At 44.5% G+C, this 16,455-nt stretch overlaps 7 protein-coding genes across 7 annotated transcripts; 4 read left to right on the forward strand and 3 right to left on the reverse strand.

Moving 5' to 3' along the window:
- Nucleotides 1-169: 169 nt before the first annotated feature.
- Nucleotides 170-436, reverse strand: PAAG_11925 (hypothetical protein; the record flags this gene model as incomplete). Its single annotated transcript, XM_015847489.1, has 1 exon — nucleotides 170-436. The coding sequence occupies one exon, from the start codon at nucleotides 434-436 to the stop codon at nucleotides 170-172; it is 267 nt and encodes an 88-aa protein (XP_015702879.1).
- Nucleotides 437-1,112: 676 nt separating this feature from the next.
- PAAG_11926 (hypothetical protein) lies at nucleotides 1,113-1,472 on the forward strand (the record flags this gene model as incomplete). The annotated part of the gene is made up of 2 exons (XM_015847490.1): nucleotides 1,113-1,171; nucleotides 1,262-1,472. 2 exons carry the CDS (start codon nucleotides 1,113-1,115, stop codon nucleotides 1,470-1,472), a joined length of 270 nt encoding a protein of 89 aa, XP_015702880.1.
- Nucleotides 1,473-2,748: 1,276 nt separating this feature from the next.
- Nucleotides 2,749-4,474, forward strand: PAAG_04775 (hypothetical protein; the record flags this gene model as incomplete). The annotated part of the gene is made up of 2 exons (XM_002793200.1): nucleotides 2,749-4,164; nucleotides 4,241-4,474. 2 exons carry the CDS (start codon nucleotides 2,749-2,751, stop codon nucleotides 4,472-4,474), a joined length of 1,650 nt encoding a protein of 549 aa, XP_002793246.1.
- Nucleotides 4,475-4,830: 356 nt separating this feature from the next.
- On the reverse strand, nucleotides 4,831-5,954 carry PAAG_04776 (bis(5'-nucleosyl)-tetraphosphatase; the record flags this gene model as incomplete). The annotated part of the gene is made up of 2 exons (XM_002793201.1): nucleotides 4,831-5,751; nucleotides 5,829-5,954. The coding sequence occupies 2 exons, from the start codon at nucleotides 5,952-5,954 to the stop codon at nucleotides 4,831-4,833; spliced, it is 1,047 nt and encodes a 348-aa protein (XP_002793247.1).
- Nucleotides 5,955-6,933: 979 nt separating this feature from the next.
- PAAG_04777 (hypothetical protein) lies at nucleotides 6,934-7,607 on the forward strand (the record flags this gene model as incomplete). Its single annotated transcript, XM_015845368.1, has 2 exons — nucleotides 6,934-7,160; nucleotides 7,367-7,607. The coding sequence occupies 2 exons, from the start codon at nucleotides 6,934-6,936 to the stop codon at nucleotides 7,605-7,607; spliced, it is 468 nt and encodes a 155-aa protein (XP_015699594.1).
- A 5,271-nt stretch (nucleotides 7,608-12,878) lies between these two features.
- On the forward strand, nucleotides 12,879-13,541 carry PAAG_04780 (hypothetical protein; the record flags this gene model as incomplete). The annotated part of the gene is made up of 2 exons (XM_015845369.1): nucleotides 12,879-13,063; nucleotides 13,349-13,541. 2 exons carry the CDS (start codon nucleotides 12,879-12,881, stop codon nucleotides 13,539-13,541), a joined length of 378 nt encoding a protein of 125 aa, XP_015699595.1.
- Nucleotides 13,542-15,049: 1,508 nt separating this feature from the next.
- On the reverse strand, nucleotides 15,050-15,993 carry PAAG_04781 (hypothetical protein; the record flags this gene model as incomplete). The annotated part of the gene is made up of 3 exons (XM_015845370.1): nucleotides 15,050-15,170; nucleotides 15,236-15,603; nucleotides 15,976-15,993. The coding sequence occupies 3 exons, from the start codon at nucleotides 15,991-15,993 to the stop codon at nucleotides 15,050-15,052; spliced, it is 507 nt and encodes a 168-aa protein (XP_015699596.1).
- Nucleotides 15,994-16,455: the final 462 nt, after the last annotated feature.

Genomic DNA, 16,455 nt, shown 5'->3' on the forward strand with positions numbered 1-16,455 from the left:
CCAATAGAGGGTCGTCGAGCTTCAGAAAGGATAACTTTACAAACATTGACCGAAGTTCTCTGTTATGTTGTTATGACTGTTGTTATCAATGGATGTTGCCACTTCTTGGCCCGTACCAGTCCTCCGCCCCAGGGAATCCCTTGCAGGAAGTTGTGCAAGCCTCCCGTTCTCACAAGTCGAAAGCCAACATAGGTGCGACAAGAAAATCGAAAGCGGCGCCAGAGCCTAGAGGAGAAAAGGGTCTCCAAGCACGGGCGATGACTTCTCCTTCGGCTCCGCCTTCTCGAAGTTTTTGTGTGGCTTTAGCTTGGGCTGACTGGGCCGCTATAAGCATGATCGTGTTCGGGTGATGTCGTGCATGTATGAGGACAAGGACATGCCGCCTGCCTGCAGAAAGGTCTGAAGAGGAGGTGGGCACCGGGAACTGGCTAACCATGGATTATGTTCTAATAGTTTTTTTTTTTTTTTTTTTCCCAAAACGAACTGCCGCTGTAGCAGTGGCCTGTTGTCAATGAGATGATGCAGATATAATCAGCAGTCTGTTCATAATTTCACTTTCACTTTCATATTCTGGTTCCCGTCTTTCCCCCCTTTTGATCAATGGGAACCGTGTTTTGGTTGAAGGTAAGAATAAAATGCATTCAAATGTAACTCATCTCTGCTACGATTAGTGTGAAATCTAAATTAGCTTGGATCTTCAGTGATGTTGAATCCTGGCGGCTTGACATCACCAATCTTGATCGCCCAGAAAATACGAACAGGCTAACAATGGTTGAACATCAAAAACGGCTGTCCCGCGGGAGACGAATGAAGTTGAAATAACATAGCCAAGTGCACTCTGAGCTCATGCATGACAAGTTAGTTCACTAGGCAAGCGAATGTTATTTAATTTTAGCGTGTAGTGTGATATGGCGGATGTTGATCAGGGAGCTCCAGTAGTGGACGAGACGAAATGATCTAGTTTATAACGAGAATATAAAGTTAATAATTCCAAGGCCCCGCCACCGATGCATGAAAAAGCAATATATGTGGAAAAAGAAAATAGAAGAATAGAAATAGGTTAGGAAACCGCGGGAGTTAATTAATCACTCCAGCTGTGATTTAATGCAAGCATGGCATATTGCAACAAGCAAACTAAGGTTGGAGAGCTAATCAACGTTCTGGAAAGCAAGTTCGATGCTAAGGAGCTAGCTCATCAGGCTACTTGAGACAGTCTGAAATGAAGCTTTTCTGATTAACATGCAGAGCTAATATGTTCCAGAGTTCAAGAACGGCGTTTTGAAACACCCACTGTTGGTAGGGACAGTGGAAAGCGAGACATTGTCGGAGACTCTGAGCAAAGAGCCATAGAGGAAGGTTGGGTTCGAAATGGTCGGAAGCCGAAACGTGGCTTTTCATCGACCATGGAGAGCATGGAGGGTATGGAAAGCAAAGATGTGAGAACACGATCGACACGGCCTGTGGCGTTCTGATCACGGAGTGCCAAGTTTGTCAAGATTTATGCGACCACTCATATTGTCGGAATGTTCAGACACATTCGTGACATGCCCCAGTTTGACGAATCTGAAGAACATGTTTGCATTTTCTTAGAAGCTTAACTTTGTGTGGGGTGTCAAACCCCAATGCGACCCGCGATGTGAGGCCTGAAATTTCTCAAGGAAGGCGAGTGGGTCGCTGAAAGATCCATGCAAGCCTGAGTCATATAACCAAGAAAGCATTTTCATCGAAAATTCTAGAGCAACACGGACAGCAATGGCTGGTACTAACATGATATCGGACCAGCGAGAGAGCATAGCCATATGCAAGGAGCCGAATTATTCTGAGATATACTGAAAGGTTTGACGTTATGTAAGGGGTTTGCATCAAACCGCCAAGTATTGCAGCATGCCCCCTCGTTTTATGGCGAAGAAACAGTGCTAAGGCTCCAACCCATGGTATGGACTGTTTGATTCAATTGCCAATTCCAAATCAGAATTAACCTCCATGAAAGTCTGAATACATTTACTTCAGGGATTATGGAAGTTCAACGGGTGTTCCATGCTTTCGAGAGAAGAAAAGATTGGGCCACTGTATCAGCTGCAGGAGAACCACATGCCGGGGTAAAAAAGATTTTTAACGGTCGAAACGTCTCCAATTCTCCGAAATATGTCGTATAGAGGCTGAAATGATATAATGAAGTCACCATCATCACCACCATCAGAAAACGGAATGCATTTTCAACTTCATTGTCAAAATCGATTCCCACAACATTTCGTTATTGTTCTCAATCTCAATTCAAGTAAAGCGAGAATCAATCCAGCTACCTATTGCTGGGTGGCTGACTCGAAAATTGTCACATCCACTTTCGAGTAAGTCTGAATTGACCATCAAATATTCATCCAAACGAGGTTGTATGTCTAATATATCAATATCAGGCTATTTCAATACAAACAATTGCCCCAAAGTGGTACCGAGTTTTTTGTCAACAAGATACATCCCTGAGATGACACTCTATTCGAGACATTTTTAGCTGGCTTGACGACAATTTGTCCAGAGTATCCAAGATTCGTGCCGTGGTCGTCAACAAGAAACACTTCTCCGGAAGATTATCAACTGAGGCTTATCGAAGTTCGCCCGTGTTGGCGAAGTGGGATTTATCTTCCCTGAGACGAGAACGACTCAGGAATAGGCCCCGGGTGGATCAGCCCCTTTGGGAGTCAGTTTTGTGGGGGGTAGATAATACTTCTTCAAAAGAGCTAAGCGTACCAAATGGCTTTATCCCGACGATTGACCTACTTAGATGGATTCACTGGCCACGACCAATTGCAAATATCTAGATGGGGACCCACGCCAAACATTTCTACGACACAAGGGATATGGCACGTAAAGGTGCCGCCACAAATTCCTCAACGAGAAGATGACTTTGGCCCTCATCAACAATTCTTAATTCCAGCAAATAAACCTGAAATCTTTGATTCCAGCTCTGCGATGGCCACGGGATTCAAAAACCTGGGGAGGAAATGTGATCCTGGGAAATCCATCGAATCACAAAGTCAACGTCACTGGTTCTCTCAAAATGTCGAGACTCGTTTGGGCGATCTTCAGGGGTCAGCGATCACTTCGGAGACAAGTACCGGATGGGAAAATTTAGCGGACTATAATCCAGGAACCCAACTGTCCTCATTCGGCCTTCCAGCAGTTCTCCCGAAGAAATCAGGCTCCAACTATTCGAATGTGCCGATAGTGGAGCAATCCCTAATGAAAACTCCCTTCCAATGGATAGCTCCAAACAATTCCGCCCATCCCGGTATGCGCATAACGGAGGTTCAACACCACAACCCAAGGATAGGGCCCCAGAAGCAAGCAATCACAAGTTGCCACAATAGCTGGCAAGAGAATGAAAGAGCCAGGAGTGTACCTGTCGAGGAGGGCCTCCATCAAAAGGGAGACATGCACTCGGGATGGAGTGAGCCCTTGGATGGAAGGGCATGCATGGTTCTTACTTGTGCAACAGACACGAAAGTCAGCTCAGCATGTTCTGCAGCGACTGAGTGGATAGAGCAAATTTGTAGCAGAGACATTGTCCCAAATTTCGACAAAGGGGCACAGAGTTTCGTTCAACAACCACAGCGATGGACTGGTAATACAGACCACAATTCATTTCGCCCTATGGCAACTCACAATAGTCTATCAATTGCACAAGACGATTGGTGCGAGTGGCACACAGCTCCTCTCAACCATCAGCGGAGCCCGGATTCTTCATTCTCATCATGTTTTACCCCAGATACTACGCATAAGGCCCTGAATTTCGATTCACCGAGTTTCCGTGACGCGAACGCTCCCTTCGAATACTTTGATCTTAATTCGACTCAGGGAAAGCAACCTGGATGCCATGATCACCTTTCTGAAGTCAAGTCCTTCGAGACAACCACGACAAAACAACTAGGGAAACTCCGAAGGATGAAAACAAGTGAAAACCGAACAACAACAGCAAAAGTTGGTCCCCAGCGGAGCAGCGCAAAAGATGAATTTCTAGTCCAAGGCAAGCGTTCAGGGATGTCATATAAAGAAATCAAAGAAAAGGGAAATTTCTCTGAGGCCGAGTCCACGTTGAGGGGCCGTTTCAGAACGCTCACCAAAAAGAAGGAGCAGCGAGTAAGGAAGCCGGGATGGCAAGAGAGCGACGTGAGTAAATTCTCCTTCAAGGGCAAAGAGAACATTTCAACGCAATATCACTAACAAAGAAATGGTCCATTTGCAGTTACGCCTACTTTGTGAAGCTGTCAGGAAGTATGCAACCCCTATAAGAAATATTCCGGGAGATGACATCAAATCTCCCAAAATATCATGGAAGCAAGTAGGCGAACATATTTGGAGAAATGGAGGTTCATACCATTTTGGCAATGCGACTTGCAAGAAGAAATGGTCGCAGATACAACAGGGTATGATAGTGTTATCCCCAAAGCGTCAGTTTGGTTTATCGATTTTCAGATAAAAAAGGTTTGGAGAACCAGGTGGGAGGAAACCTCATACCCACCGTCGCACTCGCGTTTATGTATAGTCTAGTATATAAAGTCCACCGTAATTTTTTTTTTTTTTTTGTTTTTGAATATATATATATATATTAGACTCTGGTGTATTTTGTTCCTCAAGCAACTGCAATTTGGATACGTTCTTATTAACGGCGTAGTGTGCGCTCGAAGGAGAACGGATTGGACACATGCGTCAATGACTTTTCAATTCTTTATTAGTTTGTAGTCGGTTGAAATCCGGTACGATATAGCGTGCAAGTATGTTCCATATTCTGATAAAGCGTAGGTCGACAAATGGGTTGCTGAAATCGGAATTTTGCTACGACCGAAGATCGGGATCTGGATATCCAATCGTTTTCAAGGCAGATTCCAGAATTCTAGGTTGATTTCTCAAAGCATCCCATTCAGCTTCTACTTTGACCATCAATGTCCCGGCTAAAATAGTGCCGTTGAGCCTAATCAAGCCGACTTCTCGTGACTTATTTTGATCCTTCGAATCTATGGGTATCCATGTAGATTCGCTCCGTCGTGGGCAAATGACCATCCGAGTTGTAGTCATGGATAAATTGTAGCTGATAGCAGAGGGGCCTTCGGTTTTCAGACTTTTGTGGTCCTCATTTTTTGATTGAGGTCCAGCTATCCCTTGCGCCGCCCTCACGGCCATTCGGTATAACTGTATGTAAGACTGATGTAACTCATCTGCGGACGGCTCGCCTGGAAGATTGACCGCATAACACGCAAAAGGCAAATTAAAAGAGTTTGGATAATTGAAATCTCCGTATGCAGAAGAAGAATTCCCATCTATCAACGGTTTCCATTGCTCGTCACCCGCCTGTGTCATCCGTTCCACGGGTAGGAACTGTAGATGTCTGTGGGGTTGACTGGCACCACTGTGTTCCCCTGAATTAAAAAAGGCAAACAGGCGCTTTGATCCCTCAGGTCCGTCATGTTTCTGCCATGCTTTCAGGCATTGAAACGTTGCTAGGAGGTCCTCCTTCTCGAGCAAATCGGTTTGCGGTTTGAAGGCCTTCGTTGCAATTATGAAGTGGTCCGGGATGACGGGGAACTTATTTAAGACCAATATGTGAGACGGTTCAGATAGGGGAAATTGGGTGATGAGAAGGTCCTCTGGAGGGTCATGGAATGGATCTAGCTTCAGGATCACGGTTCTTTGCTCCGCATTGTGCGCCGGGTTATTGACTGGCTTCCCTGCAAGCGCAGGACAATATCTAACTTGGAACTGGTATGGCATCAGCAATCAATGGGCTTTCCATCATTCCATGGCTGGCCAGCTTGGAAGTGTCGGAACTGACATACTAGAATATTAGATACCGATATCGTGGTGACTTCGGTCGGCGAGAAGATCAGCGCTCCCGACTGCTTAGCAGCAGCGAACCGTCTTGCGACGAGTGCTGAGAGATTTTCTGTGAGACCAGAGAGCATGGTAGGCAATGGTAGAGGACACACACCGGTGTTTTGGCCCAGGGAATCTATATTTGCAACTATTCATTGGTACAGAATAATTGAAGTTGTCGAATTATCGAGGTCGCTGATAGCCACGGATGTCATTGCTTGGCGCTACGACTTCGGGGTCCAATCATCTAACTAAACGAATCCAACAACAAACCAGCCAACAATGACCACTCCGCACAAACGTCTCTTGCTCTCTAGAGATATTTGACCAGAATACGTCCCCGCCCGGAACTTCCATGCAATATAGCCTCGGGAAAGGGTGTGGAAAGTTATCAGCATTCCTTCTAACCACCCAAGCCATCAACGCCACGATGATGCTAGGGCGAATAACTCACCCAGTAAATCCAAGTCAGTCCATTGCAGTGTTGCGCAGGCAAGCATGAAAGAATGACATTCAATTTGATTCTCAAGCTTTGGTAGGCTCTCAACCTTTTGCACTGTGATGTCTCCATGATTGACATATTTTCATGTAACTCACCAACCAGACGTCTTGCTGGACACTTGTTACTGTGTCACAAATATCCAAGAATATCACCAACTGACGATGATATACACCATCTCCCCAAAATATATACGCATACCATAAACATTCGATATCAGACTACAATCATATCATGTTGTTTATATTTTAGAGCTATCTTTCCCTATCACAGCTGCGACAAAATCCCACATTCCTTAAGGGGCTTAGTAGGGAATTATGAAGACAAACTTCGTGCCCATAAGCCAGAGAGTTGAACTAGTTAAAACATGCCTCAGGGATGATGATTATTTATATAATCCACATTGCCGGTTCTGAGAGACTAGGAATGGTAAAGCATCAGCCCCATATTTCACCTTCCGAATGTCAGTCAATTTTTTTTTTTTTTTTTTGGCACTATACAACTCCTCTTAGAACTAACGTCAACTAGATACCTCCTGGATTCTTCTCGTGTTTGGAATTTGGATAAGCATGCGGGACATTGGCCTGGGAATTAGGCCAAATACTCGGCTCACTGATCCCTTGCTAACGCAGGGTGAACAAGAAGCAATGGCCAGCAATTTGGACCTGTGTCATGCTGTTTTCGTGCTTGCATCAAATCATTTTGTCAATCTACTTTACCCAGAAGGGGGTTTGGGCTATTTCGAAACGAGCTCTGGATTTAGCTCAGAGCCCAAAGTCTCGGAACAACCGTGTTTGTCCGTTTACTGGAAGAGCTCCTAGTTGGACTTCCAAGATGAACAACATATCCATGAACCAACTACCCTGTTTCCCCCAGTCTCAAGCCAACCTACGGCTAGCCATTGGACATCTTAAGGAACGAGAACAATTTGCATAAAAACTTCCAGCCGATCAAAAAAGGCTTCTTTAAGTCCCATCTTACTGTGGCTAACTCCATTCGAAGCCCAAAAGGATTTGCTCTAACCCTCACGACAGGAAACAACCGGACGCGTGTTAGAGCGACCAATTGCTGGACAATTCCAACGGAACCCATTTTGGTTCCAACACTGAGAGACCTACAGGTCTTATCTAGCGCGACATTCGCCTACCGAATTCTGAGCCACTTAGCAGATGAGCCTGGGTACTTCATCATGCCGTTTAACTTGAAATTTACCATCATAGTCTATGAGGGCTACAAGTCTTAGATTTACGAACGTTTCGTCTTGGCTCCCCATCCCTTCCCTTCCCTTCAGCTGGACGAAGTTGGTAGCCCATACGGCATAAACATCTACTAATGACTAGCTGCTGAACAGATCCAGATTCCGATCGTTTGTCACCGTTTGTTTCATCAACGTTTTAGGTTAACTCATATTTCTCTGTTAATTCTCAATGAAAATCATAACGTTGAGGCTTGAAGTGTCTCTACCTTGTTGTCGACGATTTCCCCAGAGAAGAGGAGAGTATAGAATTAAAAGTGCGGGTAAGCCCACTATTAGACCAGGACCTGCAGATGAAGGAGGACACTCTACAGAGTAAACCAACCATGATTTTTTGTCTGTCTATGGGGTCCTGCATGAAGGAGCGTTCTCCTTCATCGCCGCAGTTTCGCGATTGACCACGACCCGGGAAACAACCCACCCTTCGTTACCAGCTCTTTTTCTTTCGAGGTGTTCTACTGATTATTCAAAAAAAAAAAAAAAAAAAAAAAAAAAAATGGGGAGGAGGGGTGGGTGTGGTTCTGAATAAAAGTTAAAGGTTTAGGTGTGGCTGAAGCCCCCCCCTCGTGCAATCTAGACATCGGTCAAGAGAAATCCGGGTCAACCCCTAAATTTGAGATTCGGGAGATACTCAGCTGAAGTTCAGTACAGTGTATTGCACCATTTGCATGTCTCCATGATCGTTTGGAGATCGACCCGACTTTAGCACTCTGATTCGGTCTTGAGAAAGGAGTACTGGAATCAGGGGTGGCTCAGGATTCTCACGTTTTCAACACATGTCAGTCCTTCGAGAGTTCTATTTCGGAATCAGCTCATGTGCCTCCTCCTTCATCTAGACATATTGCATCGGGATTCGTCTGAGGGTCTTCAGTGTGGCTGTCTTCCGAATGGCAAGGCAGACAGCAGACTTTTTAGTCTTGCAAATTTTGCAAAGCCTCGTTTACAACTTTTTGGCTCTATATACGCTTCCCTAGATCAACTGGTCGCGGGCAGAAATCCAGCTACTCGTTGCTAACTATGAACTACAGTGATTTTACTTTGGACTTGTTCGGGGAAGCCGTTGAGAAATGACTCCGTCGAGTTTCGAAGCTTACCAAAACAACATGAATACTTGATGCTCATCCTTACCCTCATTGATACGGTTCGGCAGAACCATATACAGAAAAAAAGAATCACTGATCTATCCCTCTAGACTGAACCTCATGCTTCCTCTCCTTCAGCTACTCACCCACCTTCATCATCCGGCTCCTGAATTTGGGATCTGATGCTCTCACTGGAGATTTCGGGGATATTGAAGCTCAATACGAAATGAGAAATCCGTGGACCCAGTCTCATCAATCCTCTCTTGGGGAATTGAGAGCAAAGGCAGCCACTCACTGTCAACGTCACCAAACGTTTATTCCAGGCGTTCTTCTTTCCGTTCCCTATGTTGCACGAATTTCCTCCTCATTACCTTTAGGTATGTAAGACATCTGCAAATGCGCTATGGTTTCTCCCTAGTTTAATTATATTAAATAGCTTCAGGTAAACGAGATATCTCGTTATACTATCTAAAATTTCATCCAAATGCCAAGACACCAAGGACACATGAAAAGGAACCGAGATCACCACTGTATAACGCATGTCCAAATGAGAGATGGATATCACCAAAAGTCCCGCTTCTTACCCGAAGATTTAAGCACACGCTACATAAATGTGTTGCATGCACAATGTGTGTTTCTCTTGGCTTGAAGCGAACAGCTGCAGCTGCAAGTAAACCTAGTTTTAAAAAAAAAAAAAAAAAGAAAGAAAGAAAGAAAGAAAGAAAAAAGAAAAAGAGGCCCATTGCGGTAGGGTCTAGCCCAGGTCCAAGCGGGACAGTATGTGCAAGGATTTAGCCGGCTATGCACTGCAACATGGATGTGGGGTCCAACAGAAGGGGCAGACCGCAAGATTTGGTGGGTAGACTATGGCTCTGCACTGCGATCTGGAGGTGTGTCGGCATCACGGGCTCGGCCATTTAAGACCGTAGACACGTGCAGGTTTAGACTTGCAGGAATAATGCGGTAAAGTTGGTTGGACAGTTGCTAAAGACCGAGATAGAAACTGGCGGAGAGATGTAACTACAACTGATCGAATTATTGTTCCGTTTTATGTTTGCTGGACGAATTGGATGTGGTGTTTGCCTCGGGGATGTGGGGAACGAAGATGCTGATTCGAAGAGAGAGTGTTTTAAAAAATTGGAAATGTCGGAGGCCAGGCATCATGGACCTTCTCACTCCACAATGGAATTATATTCTACACCGTCGGTTCGTTTCGTTGTTCGCAAGATATGACATTATATGCACGGTACGTGCACACATAATGGCATTGTATGTAGTTATCTCTTTCGCCTTACTAGCCAGTTCCCTTTGCTCTCTATACCGATGCACCGGGGTGTATTTGCATCTCCAAGAATGCGCCTGTGTCTGCATATTTACCTATTGAGACGCCCCCACAGTCATTCTGTACGCAGGATAGACGTTCGCATTATTTGATCCTTATGACGTATATTGCACAAATATGCGGATAGAACTCCGCAATCACACCTTAAATGGGACCTCCAAATACCACCATGCCTCGTCTCTGCGGCGGAAAATGGCAGGATGCGAGTTTGGCAGGAATATATTTGCCACTGATGAGACGAACCATTGAGTAGTTTACGATCTAGCTGGCTATGGAGATGCATGAAATGACAATCAATGCAAGAAGCACAAGATTGACGAAAGTAAGGGAAAAGGTTTATTTGTTTAACAACTTTTACAAAAAGTGAACATTGCTCTAATTTGTGTTTCGGACAAGAGATCTTGACATATGCTCCAAATTTCCGTTGATGCGGAGTATTTGCACAACAAGATCATTCTTTAGGAATATGTAGGAGGCAAGTTAATATTTGCAGTTAATATCGTTCATAATGCCGTGGTTTAATTGAGCGAACAATATGGGATTAATCTTACTGTTACATTTCTCCTGCATCCATCACATTTTTTATTCAAGAGCGGGCTCAATATTCAAAACTCTCTATGTTTAGTTCAGATTCATCACTAGTTACAATCATAGCTACTTATTAAGCAATTGACCCCTGAAAATTCTGAAAGTCATGGATGCATTGAACGCGTCACTTGACTAACTAATTGAAGTTATGAATGCTTACTTGTTTCTTTGACTATTTGCCTTAGTGATTCCTCTATTTCACCAAAATAGACATGTTCAAGATCATCAAAGAGCTAATAGACTAGTCAATAACAGTGTGGAGGAAAATGTGAAACACAGATATATTCAGATACAGAAGAGCTAATATGGGAAATGTTGCAAAAAGATGAGCGTCAATAACAAAAGTTTTTTTGACTCCTACTGAAAGGCAACTCTGGGCTAAATTGGAATTTGGAATTGTCTAGAGACCGCGGCCCCGAATAATAGGCATGAGCCTAGGGACTTTCGGGCCTAAACATAACTGAAACTTTAGGTAAGCTTACCCTAAATGGTATCTAGAAGCTTTACCACCAATAGCGGCCCGATGCCTAATGATAATAATATAATAAATAATATGGAGATATTTTAAAAATAGGCGTTGTTGCTAATATAGCAGTTTTAATGCTTTGGGCAAGTCAAACTTCTGCCGATGATTTTTATACGGGAGAAGTTTCAACATCATTGATGTCAATTAACCACCGATATGAGGAGATCGAGGCAGCCTGTGCTTTAACTGAGGAAGTAGGTATGGATAAAGGAAGAGGACATCAATCATGTAAAATTGCGGCTACAGTTTCATAGTTCCCTCGACAGAGTTGGATATAACAGATCTAGTCCAGTGGTATCAGAAGTGCTTCAACGATCCTGCAAACACACGCTGTCTATAGAGCACTGAAAATTAAGTAAAATGCTGACCTTACAGCTATGCTGGGTGGCTGTTTCGTCGCACTTGTCTAATTATTGCTCCATACGTGCCGTGTCAAAGAGTTCCCCTTTTTAATTTCACAGCAAACATTTTCCTCTCACTTTAGCTACCATAACTACTATTCCCTTTAACAGGAACTCCTTTTATACATTCACAAGACACAAAAATGAAACCTTAGAAAAAATGGATTCACCATTCCACCGTGGAGTTCGGCGAAGTTGTACGGAGTACTGCCAGATTTTGTTAACCAAGGTTCCCAAAAAAATCATGGACGCTTAATTAGAATTGACAGGTAACGCCGGAAGTCGATTTGAGGCCGCGATTTGACAACTATCATTTTTATTAGTCGGACGAGCTCGTTAACTTGAACTTAATTGTGTGAAAACTTCCAAGGGGAATTGAGGATTTCCAGAATGTGAGGAACACGTATCAAAGAGAAATTCTGAACTGAGCTAACTTTTTATTTATGAAATAATCAAACAATAGCTCCACGCTCACCAATCAATGATTGCACTGGGTTCATCATAATTCACCTTACGTGCGTCTCTTCACCAAATTGCTGACATGGATTTCATTGAAGGAAGAACAGACACTCCGCATCCACTAGCTAGTTTATCTAGTTACGTGCGTACCCCGTTAGAGAGAACTATTGAACATGCCATCCTCTCATGCAATTAAAGGGGCTTCAACTCGCCTAAAGTTAACTCTTTTCAGAATTCGATTTCTTCAATGAACAGCTTACCATAAGTTCCTTTGGGCATGAGGATAACAACAACAACAACAACAACAACAACAACAACAACAACAACAACAACAACAACAACAACAACAACAACAACAACAACAACAACAACAACAACAACAACAATAATAATAATAATACGAATGTCTCCATACATGTGTGAATGAAAAATATCCAAAGTTAACAATGGCATTATAACAAATCATCATTAAGAGATGGGTTGACACATAGTAAGGAAGAAGCAGATGACCCCTCCACCATGCCCTACATTAGAGCTGAAGCCCTCAGGAACCTTAGAGAACAAAGGATTCGGGGAATAAACGGGGGCCGTGTGGCCCTATAACCTGAAAGGGATTGCGCTCCGGCCTATCTGGGTCGCCGGCACATGGATGGGGTACGTGCATAGGGCTGAGCGGCGGTTAAGAAATTGTGCTGCTTTATGCTCATTCGTAACAGAGAACAAATGGGCAATCGGCTTTCGCGGGATGCGGATACAGCCTTGAGCCGCAGCGAAATCGGCGAGTGAAGATTTTGAATGGAGTTTTTGATGTAATGCCGTGCTTTTTTTGAGATTTTAGAATTTGTGGTTTGCTATTACATGATGTGGGGGAATCGAAGCCCTCGGAAGTTCAAATGTGTTCTCGATCCAGAGGTCTATCGGCTACCAACAATTGTCATGTTAATTCCGATGGAGCCGATAAATGCACTGATACGAGAGTCACATGGGTTGTTGCATGTCCCGTTTGAAAGCCGCCTTGGGGAGCTCTCAAGAAGCCGACACTTGGAGTAAGTTACCCGCCTGTCACCCAGTGGTTGACTTTCTTCGATCAGCACTCGGAACGCTGGTTGTGGCCCAATCATATATTCTGTCCAACAGTCCAACAGGCAAATATTTCAACCGCCTTCTGCAGTGGAATGAGAGCTGATAAGGTAATCGGGCACCTTTTCAGTCCCGAGGTTTGATACTGACATTCCTGCTATCAAGCTGCTAATTATTCCTCTGAAGAATATATCAAATAATATGAAGAATTATTAGTTAATGCACTCCACCACACAACCAAAGTGCTGGAGCAATGGCTATTTGGATTCGGAACGCCCGTTCCAAGATAGAGAAAGCCTGCCAGACAGTCCACCAGAACTAACCCCTGTTCACCAGTTCTGTAAGGTTCGGTCTGTTCCCTGCCTCCACAAAATGGGCGCAAGTTCCACTCCACAGCATGCATTAGAATCCATGGGAATATCCATCAAAATCCCAATTCAATAGGCTATGGAGCGGTCAAGCCGCTACAGCCAATCAGCAAGAATCCGTCTGTAGCAAAACGAATCCCACACTAAACCTCATCGGGCTGTTAACAGGGTTGTCCAGAACGAAAAGGCGGGCAGCGAGAAAAAACCAGCTATTATGGGATACTACCCCAGGATTAAATGATAGTGAGGAAGCGAGACAATGACGAGACGAGATGACGAAGCCAAGGAACTAATGGAGAAAAATGCACAAGGAGATCCACCCCACATGTCATTTCGGTTGTGAGGGGACATCTCGGAACCCCTACTCGTTGAGCATGAACGAAGCTTCGTGCAAGTTGGCAGCATGTTCTTGCAACCTCTTTTGGCAGACCCCCCCCACGCGGCCAACGACCAGGCTACCGCCAAACCATTGGGTCGCATCCAGCGGTACAGTCGCCAGTCACAGACTCAAAAAGGTATCGTGGTTACTAACTGTTCAAAGGAACAAAAAAGGAAATATCTCGTTGCGGTGCTTCTCTAGGAAAAGACAATACGAGAATGCGGCAGATCACTTTTCCTCCACCCAGTTTGAAAAGAACATGGTTTGCAACTACATAAGAAGATGAGTTGATTTTCCCGCCTACCTACCCGGCCAAGGTGTTTAGGTTACTGCTTCTCTTGGTTATTATTATTCCTGTTGTCTGTGTCAATCCCGCTCCCAAGCACGACTGAAGTTGCACTGGATCACTGCGCGGATCTAACTCGCAGTAGTGGTTTGCCCAGTACGAATAGCAGAAAGTATGGTCAAAAACTTGAGCCTCACGGTCTTTCCCGTCCCCCTTGCTGTCAAAAGGTGGAGGTGGCGATTATCCTTATGCACCTCAGGCGCCAATCAAATGCAGTGCCTAGTCAGCGTCCTGTGTCCGGTGTCCCACAGTGGATGTGCTCGGCACCAAATGCTTCTCGTACTGCATAATAAGTCTTGTAGAGAGGGGGGGGGGGGGAAGAAGAGGTGAGTTGAAAGCATTTGTCATCTTGATTAAACAAAATATTGCTGTGGTTAGTGGTTAAAGGGTAGTTATTCCTACAATGACAGTTTTATTCCATCGCCCGACCGATCTCTCTTCTGCCCCCAACCCATCCAACATGATCGTCCTCTGGACCGCGCATCTCGAGGTTTCTGCTAATTAAGGCACGGACGGCGATCTCGGTTTGGATTAATTAGTTGAGACCTAAATAGGACTGCTATTTTAAGGTACTATCAAATATTAAACTAATAACCTGACCAAAACAAGTAGAAACGCGGTTGTTCGTATTTCTCATTGATTTGCAATTCGCAATACCCCGTACAGTATTGAAATACTGCACGTATTTGTGAGGCCCAAGCCACACGTTTTATTCTCCTTTTCAAGCCAGGCTGCTTCCTTGCACGCGGATTGGGTAAATGCTACGAAAATCATTTGAGATATGGCTGTGACAACTTGAGAATCCAGGAACGTGTTCTAGCTGCACATCTCTTTTTCATAATTTGGGATGTTTGGGATTTTATCCCGTAGAGCTTCTGGGTTCTTCAGGGGGTTCACCGGTGCTCTGACAGCCCTTAAACCCGCCTCCTAGAAAAGATAAGGCCTCGAAGCGGTCATCAGAGATTGTTGACAAACAAATCCTGCAAGAATCAACATATTAAAAAAAAAAAAATAATAATAATAAAAAAAAAAAAGAGGGGTCAACAACTCAATGAAATATTCTGAATATTCCTCATCAGCTAGATTAAGGAATAGCGAAATAAACAGGAACCCAAACTGGAATCGACCCTCAAACTCAATCCCAAGACCAACAAAGTCAAAACTGCCAGCAACATCAAAAGAGGAATGATGCCAGGTCTCCAAGACAGTCCGAAGGATTCCCACCACGGTGATGAGTACTCTGTTCACAACCGCTCCCGCCCCGCTGTGAAAGGAAACAAACCGGAAGGATTCCGAAGTTGCAATGGGTTTCCGCGCTATTTCTTGAAGTCGTGGTGGTGGTGGGCTCTTCGGATCCGGATCTGGAATGTCGTAGTATGAACGGAGATAAAAAGAGAACGGAGCAGCATTAGGCTATGTCGGGGGTTGGCAAAGTAATTCCATTCATCGCGTATTATTGGTGATCAGAGAGGGGGAGGAGAGCTTTATTCAGGAGCAAGAGGATTTTCTTCTTTTTGGAGAATCAACGGCAATACGTCTTCTCTTGCTTCCGTGCTGGGGGGATATAAAAAAGGGAAAAAGAAGAAAATTGCTAACTGCTGTAAGGCTCGTCTGATGGGACGAAGGAGGGACAAAAATGATGACCGTACATAAACAGGTTAACCCCGGTGGTTGCACAGCTTTTTTGCAAGAGCTTTTTCCATTGCCATGAGGCATAGATGTCGTGCAGCGTCCAACAAATCATCGTCACTATGAATGATTTTATGCTTTTATGCATCCGCGCACATGGACACCGGGGGCCATCTGCTGGCTAAGATTATAGTTATGGCTGTCTTTTTCATTTTTCGTTCTCTTGCTTTGTCGCTGTTTAAAGGGGAATCTATCTCGGGGAGCGAGCACGATTGTCCTCTTGCAGTTAGCCCCCCGCCTCCCCCCTTGCGTAGAATCACGAATATGTTCGGAACAGCGCGAACCCGAACCGTGGAAGCTTGTTTTACGAAGCCCAGACCCTTTCTCGTATCCGCCTTATCAAAGTCATGTTGGCCTTTGCAACTGTAACCGCGATTGATTGCATCACTAGAAATTATGCTTCCACGCATAAAATTTAGCCAAAAGGCGCGGGGAATGGGAGGACCACAAGATAATAATGAATTACCCTAGAGCAGTAAATTGAGCCCCATGATACGAAGCAAGGGTTCAGAACCTGCTGCAAGGGGAAACGCGCCTTCGCTATGTTGGAACCAATAACAATAAAGTTAACCTTGA

This window comes from Paracoccidioides lutzii, assembly GCF_000150705.2.
Source record: "Paracoccidioides lutzii Pb01 unplaced genomic scaffold supercont2.12, whole genome shotgun sequence".
NCBI lineage: Eukaryota > Fungi > Ascomycota > Eurotiomycetes > Onygenales > Ajellomycetaceae > Paracoccidioides > Paracoccidioides lutzii.